This window comes from Porites lutea, chromosome 12, assembly GCF_958299795.1.
Source record: "Porites lutea chromosome 12, jaPorLute2.1, whole genome shotgun sequence".
Taxonomy (NCBI): domain Eukaryota; kingdom Metazoa; phylum Cnidaria; class Anthozoa; order Scleractinia; family Poritidae; genus Porites; species Porites lutea.
In genome coordinates, this window is record NC_133212.1 from 14531748 (window position 1) to 14556382 (window position 24635).

A 24635-nucleotide genomic window follows, 5' to 3' on the forward strand; every position below is an offset into this window, starting at 1 on the left:
CGAAAAATAGAAAGAGCGCGGGGGACGATGGGAAGAGAGAACATCGTGTCTCGCGCGCTTTCTTTTTCTTTCGCCCCAGCCTCCCTACAACACAAAGAGGCCTCTGTGGAGGAGAGAGACTGTACTCTGTTTGTGTAAACTTACTACATTCACAGGTGATAAAGACAGATTGGATCAATTTAGGTTTTTAAGAAACTGCCCACCTACCCCTCCCCTAAGCCATCATTTTGCCCAAAGTGAGAACAAAGAGTTAATGTTAGCTTAGGGGATGGGTAAGTGGGCAGTTTCCCGAAAAATCTAAATTTATGCGACAGGTTCAGGTTTCTGAAGAAAACATAATTCCGGTATTAGGGTCACCTACACGACCTACACTGGGGAGCCAACTGTTCCTACATTTCCTTACAAAACTTAATAAACCGTTTACTAAAGAAACAAAGAGTTGGCTCGATCACCCTCCTAGCCGAGCCAGCTTTTCTCCATATAAACTTTGGGTCACCATCACCATCACTATCATTATCGTCATCATCGTCACCTTCGTTGTCGTCGTCGTCATCATCATCATTAGTTGACTTAGTTTCTTTCTCAAGTTTTTCTACTATTTTTTTTTAGCTGTTGTAAAGTTCATGATTTTTGTGAGAACTACCTAACAGACAGAGACAAATGTGCAACAAAGCGTTCAAACATCGACTTGGCCTTCCAGTACAACAACGCCACCAAAAAATGTAGTAAGTGCATTTTGTGATTGATGTTTCAGTTATGACAGATCAGATGGAAAAAAAGTTGAGGGTGCGTTTCTTTACTAAAATCCAAGATCAGATCAAAAATCCCGATCATTAGGATTTTTGGTTGAGAAAGTAAAGATGTATTCAAAAAGGGATTAGTTTTCAACAAGAGAGGATAAAGGGGACAGAGAAGGCATCCCCCATACACACCCTATTCCATAGGTAATTCGTCTCGAGTTATTTTTAGAATCGGGATAAAGTTACCTCGCGCGCTACGTGGATGTTTCGTGGAGGTTTCGTATGACTAAGCGCCATGCAAAACATGTCGGGCGAAAGGCAATGAAAGCGTAAAGAGATCGAGAGCATTCCTGAATATTGAAGCGAAATGAGTCGTCGCTCACTTGGGAAAAGGGAATCGCTGGACTCTTTGATAAAGTTTACTCGAAGTTGTCGTAACCTCAGCGCTTTAATAAAATGAGAAATTTCGCCGGTTTATTAAAAGCGGTCGTTGGTACAATAAACCAAGTAGCAAGGAATATTCATGTACATGTAATTCGTTTTACAAATTTGAATTTTATTGTAGTTTTTTTAAGCTGTTAAGCGCTGTTGATCAGTGAATGTAAATAGCGCTCTAGAAGTTATCAAATTATTATTATTATAGAACGACAAGTGTTATTTTTGTTGAATAATAAAAGACTAATAAAAGAATAAATATCAAACCAGAAATTACTCTCTTCAAACTGTAAATTATAAATGATCCTGAGAGAATATTCACTGAGTTAAGGATTTCCCTGCTGTACTGTTAGCTCTATACAAGAGAGTAAGGGCGATTCTTTTTTAATTTCCGTTTCGCTAACACAGCTTTAGCAGAAATCTCTCTTTAGTCGTTTTCGTAGACAAAACGAAAAGCAATATTGCTCTCCGCGTCTTCCGCCATTTTTTTCTGCCTCAATTGGTGAAGGACGCTTGGCTCTGAGCGTGGGTCATTCACGCGGAACACATTCTCGCTCTGTGATCGGCTGTTGTCTAATCCCCCTTGGGATCTGTGGTCTTAAAAATAACTCGAGACGAATTACCTATGGAATAGGGTGTGTATGGAGGATGCCTTCTCTGTCCCCTTTATCCTTTCTTGTTTTCAATTAATTCCATAGAAACGACCTACAATAACGACGGTATCCCGGAGAAAGAATAACACGGCTGCTGACTAAGGTTGCAAGTCTGCTGCTATTTCATTGTATTCTGGACGGTTAGCTTTAGGATACTCAGGGGCGAATCTAGGGGGAGGGTGCAGGGGGTGCGCACCCCCCCTCCCTGAGATGACCTGCGGTTTTCTAATACAACTGGTATTCTGCAAAAAAAAAACTATGTGGTTTATTGGTGTTGAAGTAGAGCAAGAGACAAGTGCACCCCCTCCAAAAATAAATCCTGGATCCGCCCCTGGATACTGCTTTAGATTGCCAAATGAAGACGATGTATTCTCGAAATAAGACATGTGTTGGAAAAATAAAGTCTTGCAAGACGCGAAGGCGAAGTTGAGTAGAAGTTTTTTCCTTGTAACTAGAACAATGCAGGTCCTGTTTGTATTGCGATTTTACCACCCCGATAAAACGGATAAAATCGATCGTTTAATCCATTATTCCAGTTCAAAAATGGCCGTAATGATAAGCAGTCTTGTCAAAAAGCTGATGTATGTATTAAAATTGTTTCGAGTTACCGCTGGCAATATTCACTCTTTTCAGATCCGTAGTAAAGAAACGTTTCGGATCATATATCCAAAGTATCCGGTACTGGATATGATCCATAAAATCCACCTCCGTTGTGGATCATTTGGATCAATAATTCTTTTTTTGATTTAGTAAAGAAACGAAATATCCGTAATTGGATTAAAAATTCGGATTAGGATTTTAGTAACGAAACGCACCCTGAATTGTTATATAGCTGAATTTTTTTTCCCAACAGCGCGCGCTTATACATATACACGCGTAATCGGAATCCGATTTCAATCATGATTAATTTATTTAAAGTGAAGGGTGGTTGGCGGATCGGATCTCTCTCTGTACTATAGAAAGGCGAAAATAAAAAAAAACAAAATGAAAGAAGATAGGTTTACAGGCACGTATGCGAAACACACGTCACATGTGGATCTTATAAGAAAGTGAAGGGGGCGCTCCCTTAATTGGCCTAAACGGGTAATTGCCGCTGAGCGACGAAACGATTTTTGGTTCTTAGGGTCTTGAGTCTCAACGAGAGTATAAAATTTCGCCATTCAGTGTCTTGAACAGGAAAGACTTTAAGTGAGTGTAAAGGTTAGAGATGAGCGGTCTACGTTTGTGGAATCCACATTTTTTAAATTTTTTTTTCAAATAATGTAATTCTATGATGTCACTTTGAAACTGGTGTCAGTTCGAAAGGACCCAGGTTCATAAAATAGGGCGTCTTGTGTTAAAGGGGTTAAGTTACGAGGATATTTCTGTTTTAGGTTAATTCTGTGCTTAATTCATTACTCAGTGCCTTTACCAATACACAAAATGCTCATGTAGTGTTATGAAGAAGATATTAAACAAATTTCATCAGGGAACACTAACCACAATAATATTTTGGTGATTTGTACAGGCATTGCAGTAAAATTTGAAAAAGTCGGCCCCATGTTTTCAAGTTTTAATCCATGCCAATCCTTACCATCCGTAACAACAAACGACAGGAAACAGTTTCAGTACCCAAATGTAGTCTTACAGAACAAACCAGGACCTTTTTTAGGGGAATTAAATTGATGCGAAGACATGTTTTAGCTTTGAAAAAAGATAGTGACTAGCGTGACAAAGTCTCTTTAAACAGGGCAGGGCTGTCTTGATTTGAAGGGCTCGACGTCGCATTTCGACCCAAACTTCTCTTAAACGTATCAGCCCCCCACCCCCCTGGGCTCATAGGTGATCTTGATGCTCTTTACAAAATTCTATGTAAGTCAGTAGTTACTATAGGTAGTCTCACACGCAGGCGTTTCATGAGAAGTCGTATTTCCTCCCCTCTCATGCACATTCTGGGTTTGTTAAGAGAAAGGAAATAGGACTGCTTTGAAAACGTTTAGTGGGAGGGACTCGTAGTTAGAGCGTCTGCACTATTTGAATCCCACCAGAGACTCAAAAAGATGGCTTCTTTGTTTCGCACCCGGCGATCATAACATATTTCCCGACATTTTCTTAGAATTCAAGATTTTTAAGCTTACCATAAGAAACCAATTCCACAAAAAATATAATAGAGTAGAGAGAGATGCTGCTAAAGGTCTCTAGTCTAAAAGTGGTTACACTCTATACTGAGGGTAAATAGAATTATCATTCGTTGCAAATTTTTCTCCTTTTCACTGGACGAGAGCCCACCACGTGACTTGCAAAAAATGTCTACAAATAATGGTCTGCTCATGCGCAATGTCGTCCAATTTGTTTGACTGCAAATAATATTCTGCCCATGCGTAAATGACACCACGCTTTTCTCCTTCTTGCGATCGCTTGACAGATCGCTTGGCTTCCCGAACATATTCCTTTAAATAAAACTCGGTGATCGAATAATAAAACAGTTATTGTACTCGGTTATCGCAAAATATCGTGATTTGTCAGTGTCTCACGATGTTTTGCTCAACCCTCGTTCAATAATTGTTAATTACCTATAACTAACCCGAGCCTACTTATACTTGCTATTATAGCTCCAGTGAGTGGATATGGTACAGATGACATAGAAAAGGCGAAGTGTGGATATGCCACATGTCTCTGCGATATGGAGATGATTCGATGTTTTAAACACTATAAGAAAGACCTCGACTTGGATAAGTACCACGGATGGGAAGGACTTCAAAAGAAATCATGTGCTTTCAAAGGTAACATTTTCTTTATGATAAAGGGCTTTTTATATTGATTCATTCAAAATACTTTGCCGTTTCTATTTGGCTTAAAACCCCGGGATAACTCTTCAAACCAAGTTGGCGCTATCCAAAATTGTGGAAGACGGGAGCAAAAGGGCAATATACAATTATTACGATGGTATATTGCCCTAATATACAATCGCGTGAATCTCTTTTCCAGACAGCAGTGTGGCGGCGGCCTAGCATTTTTGGTGTTTAGGTAAAAAATAAGAGAGAGATAACAGCTATCCCATCATGACATTGGAGGGATAACTGACTAAAATGAACGGAATAAAATTAATGCAAAAACACGCAAACGTTATTGCTCGATTGATGTCATGGTTGTGTGCCGACTGAAAACTTTCAGTAGCCTTAAACTTTCACGTGATCCTATTCAGACAGGGCTCATAATTTCCAGTATCCAGGCATTACTGGATTAAAACAATGACGTAATATGCTTTTACTATGATGTCATATATGTATTTTTAATTTTTCTTAATGCTACTGTAAGACAGGAGCCTGGCACCTGTGTAAGAGCACTGAGACTTTGCATAATAATCTAAATATAATATATAGATTTAGCCACAGCTAAAAGCGAAGCTCCCATTAATAAATTTATAACTTAAATCAAACAATAATTTTGTATTCCTCAAATCAGTTAACTTAAAGGGACAGTGTCCCGATTATGCGCACGCGCGAGCGTCATCTGTTTTTTCTTCAAAGTACAATAGAACTGTCAAATTGACTCGACAAGATTTCCTACCGGACCGCACCGCCGACAGAGATTTGTTGTTTATATTCTCAAGTAATATTTTACACTTTCGAAGAAGTCTTTCGTCTTATATAAAAATTTGGCTCGCGGTTCGAAGACTTATCGCGATTTTATCGCTAGCTGGGCCGCCTCGCGACCCGAAAATCTCGTTCCGCTCGCTTTAAAAACATATTTTCTAATTTTAAACTCGTGTCAGAGGTCAATCGCTCCAAGTCCAGTAATATCTGCCTGATTTGCTCGCGTTCTAGCCTCAAACGTTTGAAAGACATACATGTGACCTTTGAGGGAAAAGCCAAGTTATTTTGGAGTGAAAAAAATCTTGTATCGAGTTAATATAGCCTTATTTGTACACCAAAAAAATAGTCTTCGGTCACATTTAAGAGCAATAATGGCTCTTGATCACAGTAGATAAGGCGTGGAAAACAAATTCTTGGAAAACAAATCAGGCCGAATTGTTTGCGTTCGACAAGCGTACAAATTCTTGCCAATAAATCTGGGTGCGTGCAAACCATTCTTTTATTTTTTTTTTAAAAACCACATCTGAGGAGAAAGAGTACTATGAGGCGCTGTTTTTATCATGCAGACCTCGTACAAAATGCAGTATTTCACAATTTTTCAAGAAAAATTGCATTCATTCAATGCTCAGGACCATCGAAGCACGCGTGGACTTTTAATTAGCGAAAACGTTCAAAAAATGTCCAAAATCACCTATACGGCCAGCCGGTTCTAACTTTTGACAAGCGCCAAATTTGCCAAGAAATTTTAAAAGAGTCACGCTTCAACGTGATAAAGAATTTATTGAGTCTATTTTTTATTAACGGTTTTATAACCATGTGTAATCTTAAAAAGCGTTTGATACGCTTGGCATTTTGAGTAATCCTACAAGCGATGTTTATGAACACCTGAAAACAAACGGCAAAGCGATGAAAATTACACTTTTGAGACTACCGACAATCAATAAAGAAATATAATTCGGTAGAACATTTACAGAGACAACAATTTTCATTCACGAAAACAAATGAGTATTTAGGTGTCTCTAAGAATCCTCAAGTCTTCACTAGTAAGCTTAAAGATTAAGGTTGTGTTTTAAGCCGCCGGTTTCCCGATGTTTCCTTTTTTCAAAGATGAACTCACGACAAGAAAATCGCTCAAAGCTTTCTTTCTACAGCCAAGTACAGCCAAAATTATAACTAAATATTCTTCGGAAATTTTTTCGTTCTATTTACGGTGAATTAATATCGACTAAAGGCTTTTTAAAGTTCTGTAAGCTTAAGCTTATATCAAACCTCATACTAGGTCAGATCAGTGTCTCAGTCAAATCTTAATACAAACGTGCATAAACTAGCTTCATAAACTGTGCCACTGGACTTCATGAAATTAGATATAAATACAATAATTACTCAGGCTTACCATATTTTGAGATGCAGCTCCTGAAAGCTAGCAAGAAAGGCAAGGATCGCTTGAGCCTTTATAATTCTCGTACGCATCCAGCAAGGTGAAAAACAAAAACGATGCCAACCGAAATCGGATTATCGGCTTTGACAAGCGACGCATTCTCAACCAAAAACCCAATAAGCAAACCAGCCATGAATAAGAGAACACTCTTGATAGCAGCTGTATTTCATTTTTTACATCCAGTGGAAAAAGACAGTTAAAAACATCACAAGTTGATTCAAAACTCTGTCAGCTTCAGCTGTCAAAGTAAACAACTTTCAAGATGCTGCATAAATTTTACGCATGAACTCACCTGTCAAATTTTAACCAATCAGAGCATAAAAATTGGACGTGGAGCGTGACCAACACATGACCATGGTTAGAAAAGGTCTTCCCCGCCTGTATTTTAAAAAAACTGGCTGAATTTTTGCGTCTGCGGTCAGTTTGAAATCAAAATCGTTATAGTGCTGGGCGATACTGACATAAACACAACATATTTGATGTGAATTAAAATTAAAAAAAGTAAGCGTGAGCCTGCGATCATTTCAAAACGAGTAAATTTTCAGCGGATAACTTCAAAAAAATGCTCGACCTTGATGGGTCGACACCTGAGCCCGCGATACGGTCAGGTGATACTGGTCAGCGGATACCCTGTTTTGACAGCTGTCAATTGATGACGACGTTGATGCCCATTGATGTGCAATCAGCTTTCTCCTGGGCTCCCAAAGTAGCTAGAAAGTGAGAGAGTAAACATTGGTATGCCTGTGGTGCGGACGGACGGTCGGGCGGGCGGTCGGTGTACGGTCACGTGATTACCAAATTTTCTCGGATGGGTAGTTTACCACATTTTGTTACCCATGGTGCTCCGCTGCGCGCTTCGCGCGCGAGAGCTCCGCTATTATTATTATTATTATTATTATTATTTTATTAACTAATTAATTAATTAATCTACATCAACTTTGCCCTCAAAGGCAATAACACTTAAACATAAACAAACCCTTTTTTAAGGAAACAAGCAAATTTTTAAAACATGGTTGTCAAAACTCAGTTGCAATGGTAATGACAATGTTTACGTGCACGTTGCGGTGAAATTTTTAGGAGAAGTCACTAAATTTGGTGGTGATAGCTTAATCGATTTTAAAGTTATTTAACTTTTTCGTGAGTTGGGGGGAGGGGGGGGGGGGGAGGTCGAAAGCCCCCTTCCTGTGTGAATAGTGTTAAGGCGTTTTTATGTTTTTGTTTACAGCACGCGGAGACATATGCTTTAAAGATTCTTGCTACACATTTGCGCCAAGGGGAAATACATGGCCAGAGAACAGAAAAACCTGTCAAGACAAAGGGGGCGACTTGGTCGCTATGGAAGAAGAAGAAGAGTGGCAGTTCGTTAATACAGAAATTCAGAAACGCACCATTCCGAAACCCATGGAATATCACATTGGTTTGTTAAAAGAGGAAGGAGTTTGGAAGTGGGTCAATGGACGACCACTGACAATTAACAAGTCGCAAAAAATAGAGCCAGATTATCGGCAGTCGTCTGGTGATGGAGATGTGGCGGTAATGTCGAAGGATTACCCTGAATTCACGCAAGGATTGTTTAGTGACCTCGCAAAAGATAGAAAGAGACCATTTATATGTGAAATACCAAAAGGTAAGAGGAGTGAGCCAAATTTATGAGTAGTATTAAGACGTTTCTTGAGAAGTTGACCTTCTGTATCTTAATCTAATGCAATATTGACAGAAAAAACTTTGTTTTTGGCTATAGGCTCCGTCCACACGTACGTGTATTCGGATGTTTTCGGAAACAAAGATCTTTTCTTTCTTTTAGCCTTCAAACCACACATAAACTGCTTTCAGGCTGGCACCAAAAACGCAAGTTTACAAAAACGTTCCCAGAGTGAAAATGTTTGAAAACGCTACCCTCTCGTTTACGTGTGGACAGACAAATGCAGAGGCTTTCCAACCTCGTTCTTAGGGTCTTCTCGTTTTCAATATGGCGGCTACGAGAAGACCCAGATACATGTCATACATCATATACTTACTACTAGAATTAATATCTGGAAGGGATGCTATCATACTTTGTTCCACTGTTTCAGCACGCTACGTGTCGACGCGTACTTTTTTGAAAACGGAGAAATTATTTCCAGAAATATCCGTTCACATGTAGAAATGTCAATGTTAGACTTACTAATAATTTAAAGTGACAGGCCGGACAATCGAGATCTAAAAAGCCTTAATTAAATTATAAGAGATCGCGTGTTTCCTATTTTACTGTATAATGATTATTTATAATTATGCTGATAATCACAGGAGATTATTGCACAATCAAGGCGGATGTGGCGGTGTTGGTTCAAGACAGTTCGCTTATTTCCGATACGACCATTCAAAACATACAATCCACGGTAAAAAGTTTATTTTCCACCCTGGAAGCTAAGGATCCAAGTGCGATTTACAACTTTGCATTTGCAATGTACGCTGTGCGGCGGAAAATGAGTCCCTTTGGTAGCAAGAAAGACACAGTCATGTCCATGGATAAAGAAATCAAAAGAGGCAAATATGGTCGAGATCTTGGTGACAAAAACTTGTTGAAACGTACCCTCAATAGAATGATCACCAATAGGTTTATGAGACGCCCAAAAAATACAAAAAAGGTAAGTGTCAATTACGGATATTTTTGGCAAATTTTTTTCGGGGAGTGTGACTTGGCCAATTTGATTTATCTTAAAATTAATTAATGAAACTAGAAATACTTATCTCGCAACCCCTGGGAAACTCGCTATTGCACACAAGTTAAGCCCTGACGATGATCTCGCTTAGAAACTGGTTGGGTGACAATCCGCGAATTACCCTGTTATGAGGACTCCTTCTTATTTCTCTCTTGTAATCTTAGTTCGTTTTTTGTTTCAATATCATTAATTCTTAAATTCGTATTTGAAAATTTATGAATAAAATGAATAATATCTAACGATTTAGAAGACCACATCCGTGGTCGAAGTGGAATTTGGAAATGTTGCTTTTTTAGGAGGGGGGAAATCGAAGTACCCGGAGAAACCTCAAGGGAGAGAACCAATAGTAAACTCAACCCTAAGCTGAGATCAGGCCTAATTTGAGTGGTTCTCATACATTCTCTCTAACAGCGGAATGTTATTTACAAAGCAAAACGAAAATTGAGCCTGATCTCAGGTTAACTCAACCCACATATGGCGTCAATAACAGGATTTGAACCCGGGCCACATGCACTGGTGCCACCCTGCGCCACCTGGCTCCCCCTGTAAGTAGTAGTTCAAAAGTTAACACCATTGCAAGGTTATAAATTGCAATGAAACCTACAGAAGGAAGCAATCAAAAGGCCTCGGAAAATGACTTATTGACCATGAATCAGTTAACAATATTTCTAACTAATAGCAATTGAAAACATAGCGAGAAAAGAAGGTCGAAAATTGCACAATTACTGATGTTGAATGTAACTTCAGCATAGACGACTGAACTGAATCGAAATTTGGCACACATAACTTATTCATTTTAAAGTATAAACAGAGGGTTTTACGCATGACGTCATCACGGCAGTATTGGAGTTCCAAAACAATAAAACGGCGACCATGTTGAAGTTCCGAAACAATCCTGTGGGAGTTACAATCTTTTTTTATGTAAACGCTTTCTTTGTTCCAATAAATTTGCAAAGATGCTGGCCACGTGAGTGAAAACGCTCTATACTGTGTTGTTAGGTCACGTGACATGTCCCAGAACAATTTCTTCCGACAATCTTAAATGATTGACAAATCAACGTTTTTAAGAATATGCATCAAGTTATAACATTTTTCTCATTCATAGGGAATATTTCTAACAGTTTACGTTTGGAATGACTGTTTATGAAGGCAAACATAATTTTAAAAGCCCAAACTTACAAACTTGAATTATTCAAAACTTAAATTCAGTTAAACTTCAAGTCCAGTATGCAGAAAACAAGGAAAGCTTATCCTCTGACAGGAACACCTTATCTAATTAAACAAATTCGGCACAAATTCGCCAATTTCCTTCATTATAAATTTTCGGCTACGTGAAATGACACGTGACCAGAACTTAATATCCAACTATCTCACGAAGCGGGGGGGGAGGAGGGTGAATAGTGGTGGGCGGATATATACCGAGACACAAGGCGTCGAGGTATACATTTAGCGCTGTTCACCGACCCTGAGAGAGAGAGAAAAATGAAAAAGGTAACTTTTTGTAATTTTAAAACGTCACTAAGTAGGAACTTTATTTACAGTTGACAAACATTTCGGCGATTTTGTCAAGTGCATTTTTACGATTTTATTGCAAATTCAGCATGAAACAGTGATCTACTACCTACCAGTAAACACCGACAAGCCAAAGCTAGTCGCTTTTTTGGTATTTGTTTGTACGACTGCTTCATTTATCGCTTAAATTTCGTGTTCCGAAAATGTCTCAAAGCGAGACGCCATCTTGGCTCCTGTCGCAAAACAGTGAATAGTTAACAATTATTCTTTGAAATCGAGGTGAATAGTGGCAAAATAAGCTTAATATTCCCAAAGCCACTATTCACCGAGATTGAAAAGAATAATTGTTTTAGTATATAAAAAGGAAGTGATCTCAACAAAATCAGAGAGAAAACCATTAAAAAGCACGATTTGATTAACAGATCAAATCACGCGTAATTTTAAAAATAGATCTTTGCAGAATTTTCAAACATGGCAATCCACAAGTTTATCATTTCGCAAATAACAGCGTAATGGCTTAAATGGAACCGCTAAAAGTTTGAACTGTTTCCTTACCTGAGAAGAAAAGTAGAGCTTTGTTGTTTTCTGTTGACTCGCCAAGTTTATAGCCAAAAGGGTTTGTTGTGTCGTTCTTCGCATGATTAGTGCTGACAAAAATGGTAGCTCGGTTGCTCGAGGTAAGACGTTGTCTTCCTGTATCATTCTTTTTCCTGTTTACTTGAAACGTAGAATTTCTGCTAACATTTCCTTTTAAATTTGTTTGTCATAAATAAACTTCGATTTTTGAGCCAAAATTTTCTTGTTAGAAAACGCTGAGTTTTTCACGAAACGGCTTCTTCTACGCGAACACACAGGAGTTGTAAACAATCCATCGAGCACAAAACTCAGCAACAGTAAATTGAAAAACGCCGTATTGAATCCTTCCAAGTCTTTTCTTGTCTTAAAAAAAAGTCAGCCCTAGGATTTTGTCGACTTTTAAAAGATCGTTCTCTAAAAAAATGGGAAAAACACCGAGCTCACACATTATCCACTCGCTAGGAGGTGAATATTGCTGAATAGTCCGAGATAGCGAACCAATCAGATTGCTTAAATCACTAAGATCACTGAGTGTGTATATACTAACCAAGGATATTCCGAGTTACGGGAGCCAATCAAAACGTGCGAAAAGTGCTATTTTCTAATTTGGTAAATACTAACGAGAGATATTGCCAATCATAGGTATTTTCCGCACAAACCTTTGACCCAGACCTTAAACTCGTTGAGTTATTTTAGGTTTGTAGACTAAGGCTAGCTATGTCCCGAATAACCTTCTTATGTTCACCTGCCGGCCTCATTTGCAAATCAGTTCTTTTTCTTTTTTCTCTTTCCCTTTCACATTCATAAATTCTTTAGATTCTAGTTCTATTCTCAGACGGGAATTTAGAGAATAAAGATGGGAAGATTTTGGACACCTTCAAGCTTCGAAAAACAGAAAACCTTTTGAAAGTCACAAACAAGATCAACGTCATTGGTGCTCTTATTCCCAACATTGACAATACACAACGAATACAGGAGCTAAAAAGTATCGCCTCTGAACCAGATGACGCCATTTATGCTGATTTTTGCGATCCGAACCGTGAAAAAATCGCAGATCGTCTTGCGGCTCGAATTAGACGATATTTGGGCTGCAAAGGTATTTAATTCAGTTAGAATTTTAATACTACTGAATGATGTAACTCGCACGAGTAAAATCTTAATCTGCTTACCCTTTTTTTTTATTTGTTGCGGCGACGCCAGAACTTTAACTCGCATATTTCTGTAAAACAAATCTGTTTTAAGGAAGCACGTTAAGGCACGTTCGATTGACCGTATCCTGGAAAATGAAGACATTCTAGATTTTTTCGGAATAGTCTTAATTATCAATAAAATGATTTTATTATTACTGTTATTATTATCTTTATTTTTAGAATGTTTCCGGGTAGTTTGTTTATTTGGTATAACAAAGTCTCGGTTTTTGTTTCACAAGTATAGCATCAACCAAGCACATTGTAGAAGGGGAATCTATTTTTCTTTTTGTTCTTCATTTTGTTTTTTGTTTTTTTTTTGAGGAAGAACTAGAGGAAAAATCAAGGGAGGAAATGGTCCGATAAGTCTGTTCCTCATTTCCCTCTTTTAAATTTATTGTCACCGAGGACCTCCGCCATAATGTTCGTATTAGCTGCGACGCAAGAAAAACGACATCATTCTTTCATTTGTCATCTTTGAAATAGTAAGTTCATTTTATTCCAGAATTGGAATAGCAGGTCAATCGAACGAATATTGCGGTGTTCTTCTATGTCTTCCATATTCTGGTATGTTCCAGAATATGGTCAATCGAACGCACCCTAATTTTACTAAAAGAAAAAAAGAGGGAGAGAGCCGTGGGTGTTCTGTGTATAACGTCATTGAAATGGCCGCCATCTCGGTCGCCATTCTGGGTTTTACTCAGATAAAGGTGACTCGGGCGCAAGCATTTAGAACTCATAAAAAAATGGCAGTGCAAAATTGAAAAAAAAGTTGGTTTATTAATTTAACCTAGAGTTCAATAATCTTTCATTTGATCTGAGTTTTAGGTATCTGCAGTTTAACTGGAACTCCCTAAATTACTTGGATCTCATGACACACCCCTGAAAGTATCTGGTAACTCGATCGTTGTCCCTATCTTCGTTCATCGCGCACTAATTACTATGTTCTTTATAACTTTCAACAGTAATGTACAAAGTCGAAGTTTACACTCCAAATGAATACGTAAACAGAGAATACACGCTGACTGTTAGGATTAAAGGAAAAGGGGGAAAAAAGACCGAAGATCAAGAGCTGGTGCCAACAGAAGGCAAACAGGGGTATGGTAGTCCTATCTGTTTGTTAACAAGATACGAATTCGCCTCGGCCCATGTAAGATAACCCAAGACAGTCTTGCATTCTGGATTCCACGCTGTGGATTCCGGATTACAGGAACTTGATCACCATCTTTGCCAGTGGAACTTGTATTCCGGATTCTAATTATTAGCTAAGTGTGATTCCGGATTCCTGAGGTGTATTCTGGATTCCAAAGCCCTGGGCCCAGTTGTTCGAAGGCCGATTAGTGCGTAACCCAGGTTATTTTCTTTTTCAAAAGCATTTTTCAGATAGTTTTCTTTGTTTTGTTTTTTTTTTTGCTGAGCATCCAATCATCAACTCGTTGACAAAAAGAATAAAACCGAATTTACTTTTTTTACGCTTTTATATCTGCATTCAAATTTTACGCTTACCCTGGGTTATCTTAACCCAGCTTTGAACAACCCGGCCCAGGATTCCAGATTCCACGAGCAAAAACTCCAATTCCCGAATTCAGGAATCATAGTCCCTTACATAGGTCTGTTAACTTAGGAAACTTTATCAAAGCGTTGAAACAGTAGGTGGCATTGCTTGTAGCAGAGCGTTTTCACTCATATGGCCAGCATTTATGCAAATCTCTTGGAACGAAAGAAAGCGTTGACATAAGAAAAGAGTTCAACTCCCTTTGCCGGGATCGGTTTAGAACACCAACGTGGGCGCCGTTTCATTGTTTTGGACGCCGCGACGCCATGTGAAAGCGCTCTAAATGAAAGACTTCCCCAAGCGGTCTTTACTATCATGGGTTTCTTCTCTCGGAAGAGGATTACTATTTAGTTGCGGAAAGGCTAATGTATTTGAAATTCTCACTGTTTTAGATCAATTTGAGTTCTCCTGATCATGTCTTTAACGGTTGTCGATTGGTTTGTCCTCAGGAACTTGCTCGTGATAAAAGCAGAGTTCTCCGATATTGATGTGGGCGCCATGAAGACGGTTGAAATAAAACCAAACAGAAAAATCGAAAGAGATCGTGGGTGGACCCTTAAACAGGTACTATATGATATCAGATCCCGACTATCAGATTGTTTGTGATAAAAGTACAATGTAGTTTAATATGAGATGGGTAGCAGCCGCTGTAGAAAAAGATGGTTCTTTAGATCTCTTTTTTTTTTTCAAAAGTCAAAAGTCTCGCAACGAGGATGTCACCACGCAAGAAAAGAAAAAAAAAAAAGGAAAAAAGTCCCACAATAGCTTACAATAGGTGAAACTGATAAAAAGAATATTTGCACCACCATTGATTATTGTTCTTCACTAGCTAAAATACTCAATATTAATATTCATTACTGACTAAAATACTCAAATACGACTATATTTAATCGATCAGCCGACGTAATGTTATCAATTTCGCTTGGCAACGCCCTCCAGTTCTTAACAGTTCTACAAAACTAACTAGCTTTAGATGTCTAAGTTTCTGGTAGTAGTTCAATAAACTTGTTCTGGCTAAATAGAGTTCCTTAAATGCCTTCTACGTTTTCTGAATTAGGGTCGTTCGGTTGAAAAAAATAACGTACTCATCAGCATCATTGCCGTGGAGAGTGAAAACAACAACACATGGAGACAAAATCAAACTGCGTACCGTTCTCTCTGTTAATAGGTGAAAACTAGAAGTTGGTGCTATGAAATACTATAACAATGCTCATACTTATGATTTTAATCAAAGGTATGAGCATTTTAATAATCAGAGTGAAAAAAGGGTTAACTACTTAATTAATTATTTTAGAAAATGCAATTTAAAAAAGTCAGGTCGGTCGGACGATGCTAAAACAGGAAAAAAGGAACGTTTAAGTGCCGAGTAAAAATAGCTGTCTTTGGTTGAATTGGTTATCAGATAAAAGTTACAAAGGAAGACCAAACAATTACTGCAGTGTTTGATGAAGAAATCCCTACCTGGCCGTTCAACTGGTTTTCTGGTAAGTTTTGCCAACAGTAAAAATTTAGAAGCAATCTAACAAACACAAATAGGTTTATTTGTCTTATGGCTTAGCTTTAAGGGGTGGCAAGAGCACTTACGTCGTAGACGGCCTGATTTGAATTAAGTTCGGTTACGCAAGGCCCTGGAAAACCGGCTGCAAATTTGTAAATTGTGAACAAATAAGAGAAGAATCCGGCGTTAACTAGACAGTGAAGAACGTTATATTTCTTCTACACCATATTTCAATTTTGTAACTTCTCTTTTTTTTGATAATTTTGATATTTTTTAGAGTTTCATTTTCAATTCACAGCTTTGTTGTAAATAATTGTCGAAGTCAGATATTATCATTAATATTATTGTTGTTATCATAATGACGATCATTATTGTATTTTTACACAGAGAGCCCAGATGTTTGAACTGTCCACTTATGGAATTTATCATCTCTGAAAGGAAACTGTCAATAAACGATTATTAAAGTTCACAAAAAATAGTGTGTTTGTTGTGCCTTTTCTGGGCGGTTTCTTGGTGTTGTGGAAACCATGGTTCGTACAACTTTAGAAGAACAAATTTCAAGGACTTTTCAAGGATTTTTCCAGGACAAATTACAGCTTTCAAAGACTATGATTTATTCAATAAATCGGAATTCTTGACTTTATTTCCTTTTTTAAAACCTTATCGGCTAAAACACGTCATGGAGTCATTTACGATTTGTACTTCATCAGCTAAGGTTGATCTCGTTATTTTATACTACTTTCAAAAACAACGCTTTGGAAAATGACTGGCTATGACTTGCAATTGCATCTGAAGTACAGAAAAAGCATTTAAAATAAAGAAACAGAGGTCAGATACTGTTCCTACGCAAAAATGTTTTTAGACAATGCAAGGTAGTGAATTTCAAGGATTTTTCAAGACCTAATAAAGAAATCAAGTACTTTTCAAAGACCTTAACCGAATTCAAGGACTTTTCAAGACAACTACTAAAATTTAAGACCTTTCAAGATTGTACAACCATGGGAAACTATTGTTGGTTCGATTCCCTTTCGCGTTGTGGTATGCATAGGTATTGTTTAGTGTCGTTTTAATCTAGTTTTGCCCGTATATATTACGTCAGTTGGTCATGGTTCGTACAATCTGGAAAAGGTCTTGAATTTTATTAGTCATCTTGAAAAGTCCTTGAATTCAGTTAAGGTCCTAGAAAAGTACTTGATTTCTTTATCAGGTATTAAAACGTCCTTGAATTTCTCTACTTTCTTATTTCTGCTTCTTTATTTCAAATGGTATTTCTGCACTTCAGATACAACTGCAAGAGTCATACCCTGTGACTGTTATCATTTTGCAAAGTGTTGTTACGATCAACTATGGCTGACAAAGGAAAAATCACAAATGACTCCACTGAGTGTTTTAGCCAGTAAGGGGTTCAAAAGGGATCAAAGAAACCGAGTTTCTGAAGAAATCTTAGACCTTGAAAACTGTAAGTTGTCCTTGAAAAGTCCTTAATATAAAAACTCCTTGAATTTTGTTTGTCTGAAATTGTACCAACCACGGTTGGTGTTCCCGTCTTCAAGACAAAGGAACTACCCCGGCTTTTCTGTCTTTAATCTTACATGTCTGTAACAACCGCGATCTAGCCACTCTTGAAATTTCAATGTTTGTTTAAATGAAAGAATTCGAGTGGAATCAATTCCAACCAATGCTCAATTAACAGCAAAAAGTTACAATAATAAACAGCTTGCTACGAGAAACTGAAAAAGAAAACATATATAGAACTATAAACTATTTCCCTCAAACCTCTTCAAAATATCATAAATTCGAGGCAAAAAACAATTGCGAACATAGATAGTTTCCAATTAGCATGCACCAAAACCGACATTTATAACATTAAGTAAGGACGATTTTCTTACTAGAGAAAAAATGGTCCCATTCAGGACTACAATGTTTCATTGAAGCTACAGGAATCCTAGCCTGAATTTCATCCGATTACTTCGAGTCGTTATTACTCCCTCAGTAACGTCTGAATCGACCGGCCGTTAATGCCGTCCAGACTATCGTTCAAACTATCAACTGCATGCAGTACAACTCTGAACCGATTGTACGCAATAAATTAAACACACACACGGAACACTTCAGTTCAAAAACACCTTGATTTTCTTTAATTGAAAAGAAGCTATTTAGTCCTTAACGAAGAAAAAAAACAAGGAGACAAGAAAGAAAAGCTAACAGAATCATTACACTTGACGATAAAAATAGCAAGAAGGTCGAATTATAACATTGATCTCAGCAAACTTCGCGTAAACAAAATCACCAACCGCCGAAACCACAAAGCGGCTCCAAATGAAAAACCTACCGACTCTCCGCAATGATTCTTCATTCGCAGTTCAATTTAGCATTTCAGTTTCGAAGACAAGGGCAATTTTGCTGTTTAAGATAAATATTAAGCTTATCGAAATGTTTGAACTAAACGACAGAATGCCAGGGATGCGATCCGCTGAACATCAAGCGACAATCCCGCTAAAATTTTTCATAATTATACATAATTATGCGAATGTTAGACAATCAACCAATCAAAATCACTACCCGGTTTTCGGGTAGTGAGTGACGTCACTGGACGGCATTAACGGCCGGTCGAATCAGACGTTGTTGAGAGGAGAAAACGACTCGAAGCAATCGGATGAATTTCAGGCTACAGGAATCCCTCTCTACGTCGTTCAATTCAGTACCATACATTTTTCTCGCCGCACAAGCTACACATGTGCATCAAGGAAGCTCACTACGACTGTCCCAGTTCTTTATAGGTTTTTGGGTCCTAACAGGTCCTCTTTTCTTAGACCTTTTGTTGGCACAGCTCCATACACAACGACACAAAAAACCTCCTGCTGCGATGTACTGCCTCAGTGAAAAATCTTCAACCCTGTTCAATCTTCATCTGTCGTTCACGCGCGCGGACAAGCGACTCAAGAGCTCGTGCGCGGAATTCCAGCTCTTTTAGCTCTGCTTCTTCGTCCGCGGTTGGTCCATCAAATTGGCCTGGGTCACCTTTATTGTTTTCCTGCATGGCACTTCTTCCTGCAAACGAAGACACGTGAACGGAAGTATGGCTTGTTAAAGAAGCCGTGTTACGAAACTTATCAAACTTCAAACAGTGGGAACCGCCACTAAATTGAGTGAAACATAAAAATAATAAACGGTTCAAAACATTAAAGGAAGGTATAAAGAGAGAGATTTAGATTTGAGGACGAGAACGAGTGCGAGTAAGAGATTTGTGTTAAAAAAAAAAAAGACACCCCGGAAAACTTCATTTTACTTTTTCGTTTTTCACCAAAAAAGTTAGTACGGTTATTTATACTGAAGGAGGTTAAGCCCTCTCTCAATAGCAAAATGATAAATTGAACTTCTTACATTTGATAACTTGTTCCCGCCACTACGACATTCTCGCTAAAATTCGTAGTAGAATGTTGACGGCTATCACGTTTTCCCGCCAAAATGACGTTGGTTCACGAGTGAGCAATACTTAGGCCTAGACACAAATGGCTGCTAGTGTCTAGTGATATGGAAACATTAGTCAAGTGTAAAACCGCTGAACTGGATTATTTCTAGCATAGAATGATAAAACTGAGTATTCTGTCAAGAAAATAGCAAGGAAAGGCTGGAAAACAGCCAAAAAAAAATGCTATAAATTTGTCCAAATATAAAAAAATTTTTTCTAAATATCCTAAAATGTTCTAAATATCTCGGAAACTTCTAAATAGCTCAAAAATATCCGGATATTTGTGTCTAGGCCTAGCCAATACTGAGAAAGTCTCGTACTCGTCTCAGAATCTAAAGCTCTCTAATAATGCAGCAAATACAAAATGAGAAAGACATGGACAAACTTGAGGTGATATTGAAACGGATTGCAATTGTGGTGTTTGAAAACTTGGTAGCTCAACAGCTTTTCAAAGTTCATTTTTGTTGTTTGTAACGTTTAATAATCTTTGTAATACTTAATTCTGACAGTGTTCTATTTCGAAGGAAGATGATGTACACTGCGGGAATAGAAACATAAACGAAGTTACGACTATAGCAGTCGTAATCGCATTTTGCGGTCGATGTATGGATCCTCACAGATCAGTTGGTAGAACACTGCACTGCTAACGCAGAGGCCATGGGTTCGAATCCTGCGGAAGCCTCGGAATGTTTTTTTTCTCGGATTAATTTGCAATTGCTTAAATCGCATTTACGAATGCGAGGGCTATAAGTTCATTTAGTTTTCTATCTGAGTAGGCAATTCCAGCAGGACTATTAAACCACTGATCATACATTTAGAACTTAGTGGTTTAAAGGAGCCACGACTCAAATTTAGCCAACATGTTTTCAATTTTGCCGTGTTTACTATTGCCTGTTTGGAGTTTTTCTCCTTTTTCAACGTACATTTGGAAGTTTACTTCACTTTAAGATAATTTCACATAGACGGCAAAATATTGACTAAAAAACGACAAGAAAATTGTCTACCATAAAGACAGTCAAAAGCAAAAAGTTCAAACGCTAGCCATTCGAGTTCGTCGGAGCATTCGCATTGGCCGCAGGTTGTCAAGAATTTTAATTGAAAACGGGGATCTGTTCTTTCTCTACTCTCTATAACTATCTGAACTTGACACAAGCCTTCCTTGACATACGGACGCCTCTGTCGCTCTCTGCCTCGTGCCCACTGTCACTTCGATCGGGTTGATTATTTTATTCATGCATGTATTAAAGAAAAGATTCCCACGAAATATGAAACAGAAACAAATACGCAAAAAAAAGGAAAGGAAAAAATACACAGAAGCATGTAAGCACGAAACAACGTTTAGAACGCTAAACCTAATTTTGTGCCGCCTGTTTTTGTTATTATTATTATTATTATTATTATTATTAATATTATTATTATTATTATTATTATTATTATTATTATTGATGTGTTTCCTTACTTCATATATATCTTTTTATTTCATTATTATTATTACTATTTTCTTTGTTTTTTTAGCAGTTGAAAGAAACTTTTGAATTTTAGAGGTTGACTGTTTTTTTTTTTTTTTTTTTTTTTTTTTTTTTTATTGAAATGAAATGTTTTTTAATTCGAAAAAATTTTTCTTAGTTTTAATTAACTTATTTTTAAGCTAAATTAAGTGCTTTTTAAATAGACAGAAATTGTAAATAGTGTTTTTGAATGAATAGTTTTTTCTTTTTTTTAAGCGAATTAATTGTAAATAGGATTTTAATAGTTTTTTAATAAAATTGTCTATTATTAATTATTATTATTATTATTATTATTATTATTATTTCATTTTATTCTATAATTATTTTTTTATATACATGGATAGTGCCGGAGCAAGCCAAAAGCAAATAGAGAGGGCTTGTTTGATGCTGTTTTGATTTGCCATTTTCGAGATCGTGCTGTTACTTGCATCGTGGTATTACAAACTTACATTTTGACCTACCTCCAACAAGTTCGTCAATTTCCTCTTGGTTTGGAATTGTAATCATTTCCTGGAATATGATCATATCATTTTCTTTCTTCTCCTCTTCTCTTCCCGTTTTGATTCTCTCTTGTTTCCTTTCACTGTCGGAATCCTGCATTTCATCGAGAAACAAAGCCATTAAGATCGTGGACAATTCCCCTTTTCAGAAACTCATAGGGAGAATGGATATAAGCTTTGCAGGGTATTGATTTCTGGGATTGTTTGGGTTAAGCCTAGTTCTCATATGCCGCCGATACTACTCCAACATATGAAGACATAACGCCGACGGCTCAAGAAACATCGCAGGTTTTTAACGCCGGCATGCCTGTGAAGTCAAACTCGAGTCAACTTCTCAGGCATGCCGGCGGTAAAGACCGACATGACCTCTGTGTGTTGCCGGCGACTTCTGTTCTCACATCGGAACGGTATCGCAGGCAGCACCGGTCGGTAGCCGTTTCGGAGTCATGTCGCAGGTGGCTCGGCGGCATAAGGCTTTACCAATCATAAGTAACGCTCGTCCCAGAAACTCTTGCGCTAAAAGCTAGTACCCATTCCCCTCACAGTTTAAAGTGGGAAGTTTACAAGCTTCTTTACAGGTACTTAACATTTTTGTTTACATTGTTAGTTATGGTCTGGTCGTTTGAATTGAGCCACTTACATAGATCTTTTATTAATCACCGGTACCTATAGGTTTGTCGTGGCCATTCTCCGAGTTATATTCAAGAACTACTTGATTAACCTTACAGTGCACGAAGTAACCTCTCAATCACTTTTTAAACATTTGTTGATCAAACTCAAGAGAACATGTTCTCTTGCCAAACTTCATTGTATCCCGTACCACGTGCATACTTTTTCAGTTGGCACCTCTGAACTTTAAAGCGATTAATGAGAGTATATTAAGACTACAAGACATAAGAACTCAGGACATTTCTTTTTAACAGGCTCACTGTGCTGTTCAATTTGTACTGAGTTGGGGCCATGAATAACAATTTTTTATTATTTGCTTGTCAATAATTATGTCACAAAATAAAATTTTGCTCATGCTCGGGAAACAGCTTTTAGTTGTGATTATAAATGTAATATCAACTTCAATTCGATTCATTAGTGACTCTTGAGCACTTGGGCTATCTCTACACTTCATATTAATCAATATTAGAGAAATTTTAATATTGTAAATTACCAGTTTTCTTATTTTATCCTCCTTTTCATGTTGTTCCTGTGCCACTTCTAGTTTTTCACGGTTTTCTGGTTCTTCACTGCTCTCATCTTCAGATGAATCCAATTCTTTGCCAGTGATGATACTTTCAAGCTGCCTTTTTGATAGTAACTGCAGCTGTTCTGAGCAAAGATTCTTTACTTCCCTGAAGCTCAGCTTCTGAGAGCAATAAAAAAGATTTCATAAAACAAGGATTTAACATGGAAAAAATGGAACTTCTCTGGCTACCATGTTAGGCTTTAAAATGCCGTGATGAAACAACTACATGTCCTCTTGTCAGTTCTTCAATTCCACTATTTGCCTGTATAGCTAGCTACCGGTAATCATAAAAAAAAGAAACAAAAATAATTTATATCTTTTACAAGGTACATGTATGTACAGTTCAAGTACCTTTAAAATGTCTGGCATCATCTCTTTCACTTCCTTCTTGGAGATGATTGTAAAGAGCTGTTCATGAAGTTCTGCTTTGTCATCAAGAAACTCTGTTAGAGGCGTGATGCTTTCACTGTCACTCTTGTTTCTTTTACTTTCTGTTTTGGTGCTGTCACTTTCAATGTCCTGTGATGAACTGGATGACTTAAACTTTTTGCTTTTCCCAGACTTGCTCCTGTAAGATAAATGGATGGATTGGTCAATAATACATTGAACAATGAGATAATATTATTTTCAATTATCTGGTTAAACCAGTATTTAAACTTTACGTGTATAGATTTTTCTCTGGGGTTCTATTAAACACTAATCATAGTTAATAGAGTGGAATGGTTATGAAGCCTGAGTTACAGTAAACACCTGCTAATAAGAAAAAGTGGATAAAGAAGCTCCTGGCAAAAATTGCCAATAAGTACCCCGACTACAATAACCTATTTTGCAGGACATTAGACTTCAAAAAAGTAGGTTCTTATTAGCAGGTGTTTACTGTTTACATATGTTTTTGTGGACCTGGAGGTGTACAAGTTACATTCAATGGCATTGACCTATCATTTTGATCTTATTGACCAATAAAGGGAGCACATTAATTTATTCAGTCACAATTTGTGAACATGCAGGAAAATAATTTTCCAATGGGGGGGGGGGGGGGGGGCTGCTTCCAAAAACTAAAATCGACATAGCTTTTAATACATGTACATCAGTCTGCAGCGTATATGGCAGAAATCGATGAGATCTCATGCATGCAGAACATGCAATATGATTTTTGATACCAGAATACGGGTGCATGCCCATAGAGAGGCTAAGTATTAAAAGGATGCGAGATTTACATGTTAGGCGCATTTCCAGCTGTTTTAGATGACCTAAATTTCAAATTTCAAACTAGTATGTTCATGCTATACCATTCAGTTCACTCAAAAGAAAGGCTACAAACAAGATTACAGACAAATTGCCAGTCCATTCATTCGTTTATAACCTCACCATACTGATGAGAAAGCAAACGTGTAAGCAAGGGATGTGGAAAGTGGGAGAACCGAGAGGTTAGGATAGATTTGGCAAAAAATATCTTGGCTACGCCCCTGAAAGTCAGGTGCAAACTCTTTGTAGGCCCAACGCTGTCGCGCGCAATGCTACGATTTTGGTGTACGCAAAAAGCTTTTTTAAAAAAGGCTCGTGCGTGCACTTGCCATACTCTGCATACTGGTATGTAGGTGCAATATGATATGGAAGGAGATAATGCAATGTGTTTCAACCAAATGTGATCAGCATTGCAGACGAAATGGAAAATATAGACCTTTGTATTATATAACGAGCAAATATCGAGTGCCCAACACGAATTATTAAATAAGGCTGTGCTCTCAGTCATCATTACCAAGCTCATTTGCTATTAAACTGCATAAAAAATCATTATAAGCTTAATGTTTAGAAAAAAAAAAAACCTGTGTTTGTGCTTTCTCTTCTTTGATTTCTTCTTCTTTTCAGTAATTTGCGTCGAAGAGTCAGGAGAAACAGCTTTTTTGTCCATGAATAAGCTATAAATTTAAGCTTAAAAACTATAATACGCTCGTTTAAAAAGTGTGGATGCCATCTTTTTCTCAATTGCAGACAATTAAAATTCGCATATTTGAAGTAAATACTTACTCCTTAGTAGCCGCTCCTT

The 24635-nt window shown here is 37.6% G+C and overlaps 2 protein-coding genes across 3 annotated transcripts; one reads left to right on the forward strand and one right to left on the reverse strand.

Annotated features, from left to right (window-relative positions):
- Positions 1-4425: 4425 nt before the first annotated feature.
- Positions 4426-16336, forward strand: LOC140921521 (uncharacterized). Of its 2 annotated transcripts, XM_073371524.1 has the most exons (8): positions 4426-4590; positions 8067-8468; positions 9128-9468; positions 12448-12727; positions 13784-13916; positions 14823-14937; positions 15776-15857; positions 16259-16336. In XM_073371524.1, the coding sequence occupies exons 1-8, from the start codon at positions 4491-4493 to the stop codon at positions 16273-16275; spliced, it is 1470 nt and encodes a 489-aa protein (XP_073227625.1). In that variant the 5' UTR covers positions 4426-4490; the 3' UTR covers positions 16276-16336. The 2 variants fall into 2 exon arrangements, with proteins under 2 accessions (XP_073227625.1, XP_073227624.1); XM_073371523.1 differs by lacking the exon at positions 16259-16336 and having other exon boundaries at positions 15776-16023.
- LOC140921522 (uncharacterized) lies at positions 15243-24578 on the reverse strand. The gene is made up of 5 exons (XM_073371525.1): positions 24415-24578; positions 22940-23156; positions 22514-22708; positions 21313-21445; positions 15243-18922 (listed from the first exon to the last, which is right to left on the reverse strand). The coding sequence occupies exons 1-5, from the start codon at positions 24498-24500 to the stop codon at positions 18762-18764; spliced, it is 792 nt and encodes a 263-aa protein (XP_073227626.1). The 5' UTR covers positions 24501-24578; the 3' UTR covers positions 15243-18761.
- Positions 24579-24635: the final 57 nt, after the last annotated feature.

What these genes read in the sequence shown, in the direction of transcription:
- LOC140921521 (XM_073371523.1), top strand. Translation starts at nt 4,491, where the DNA reads ATGGAGATGATTCGATGTTTTAAACACTATAAGAAAGACCTCGACTTG. An exon ending in TATATGTGAAATACCAAAAG is followed by an intron (nt 8,469 to 9,127) that starts GTAAGAGGAGTG and finishes TGATAATCACAG; the next exon opens with GAGATTATTGCACAATCAAG. An exon ending in ACGATATTTGGGCTGCAAAG is followed by an intron (nt 12,728 to 13,783) that starts GTATTTAATTCA and finishes AACTTTCAACAG; the next exon opens with TAATGTACAAAGTCGAAGTT.
- LOC140921522 (XM_073371525.1), bottom strand. Translation starts at nt 24,500, where the DNA reads ATGGACAAAAAAGCTGTTTCTCCTGACTCTTCGACGCAAATTACTGAA. An exon ending in AAGAGAAAGCACAAACACAG is followed by an intron (nt 23,157 to 24,414) that starts GTTTTTTTTTTT and finishes TTTATCTTACAG; the next exon opens with GAGCAAGTCTGGGAAAAGCA. An exon ending in TGATGCCAGACATTTTAAAG is followed by an intron (nt 22,709 to 22,939) that starts GTACTTGAACTG and finishes TATTGCTCTCAG; the next exon opens with AAGCTGAGCTTCAGGGAAGT.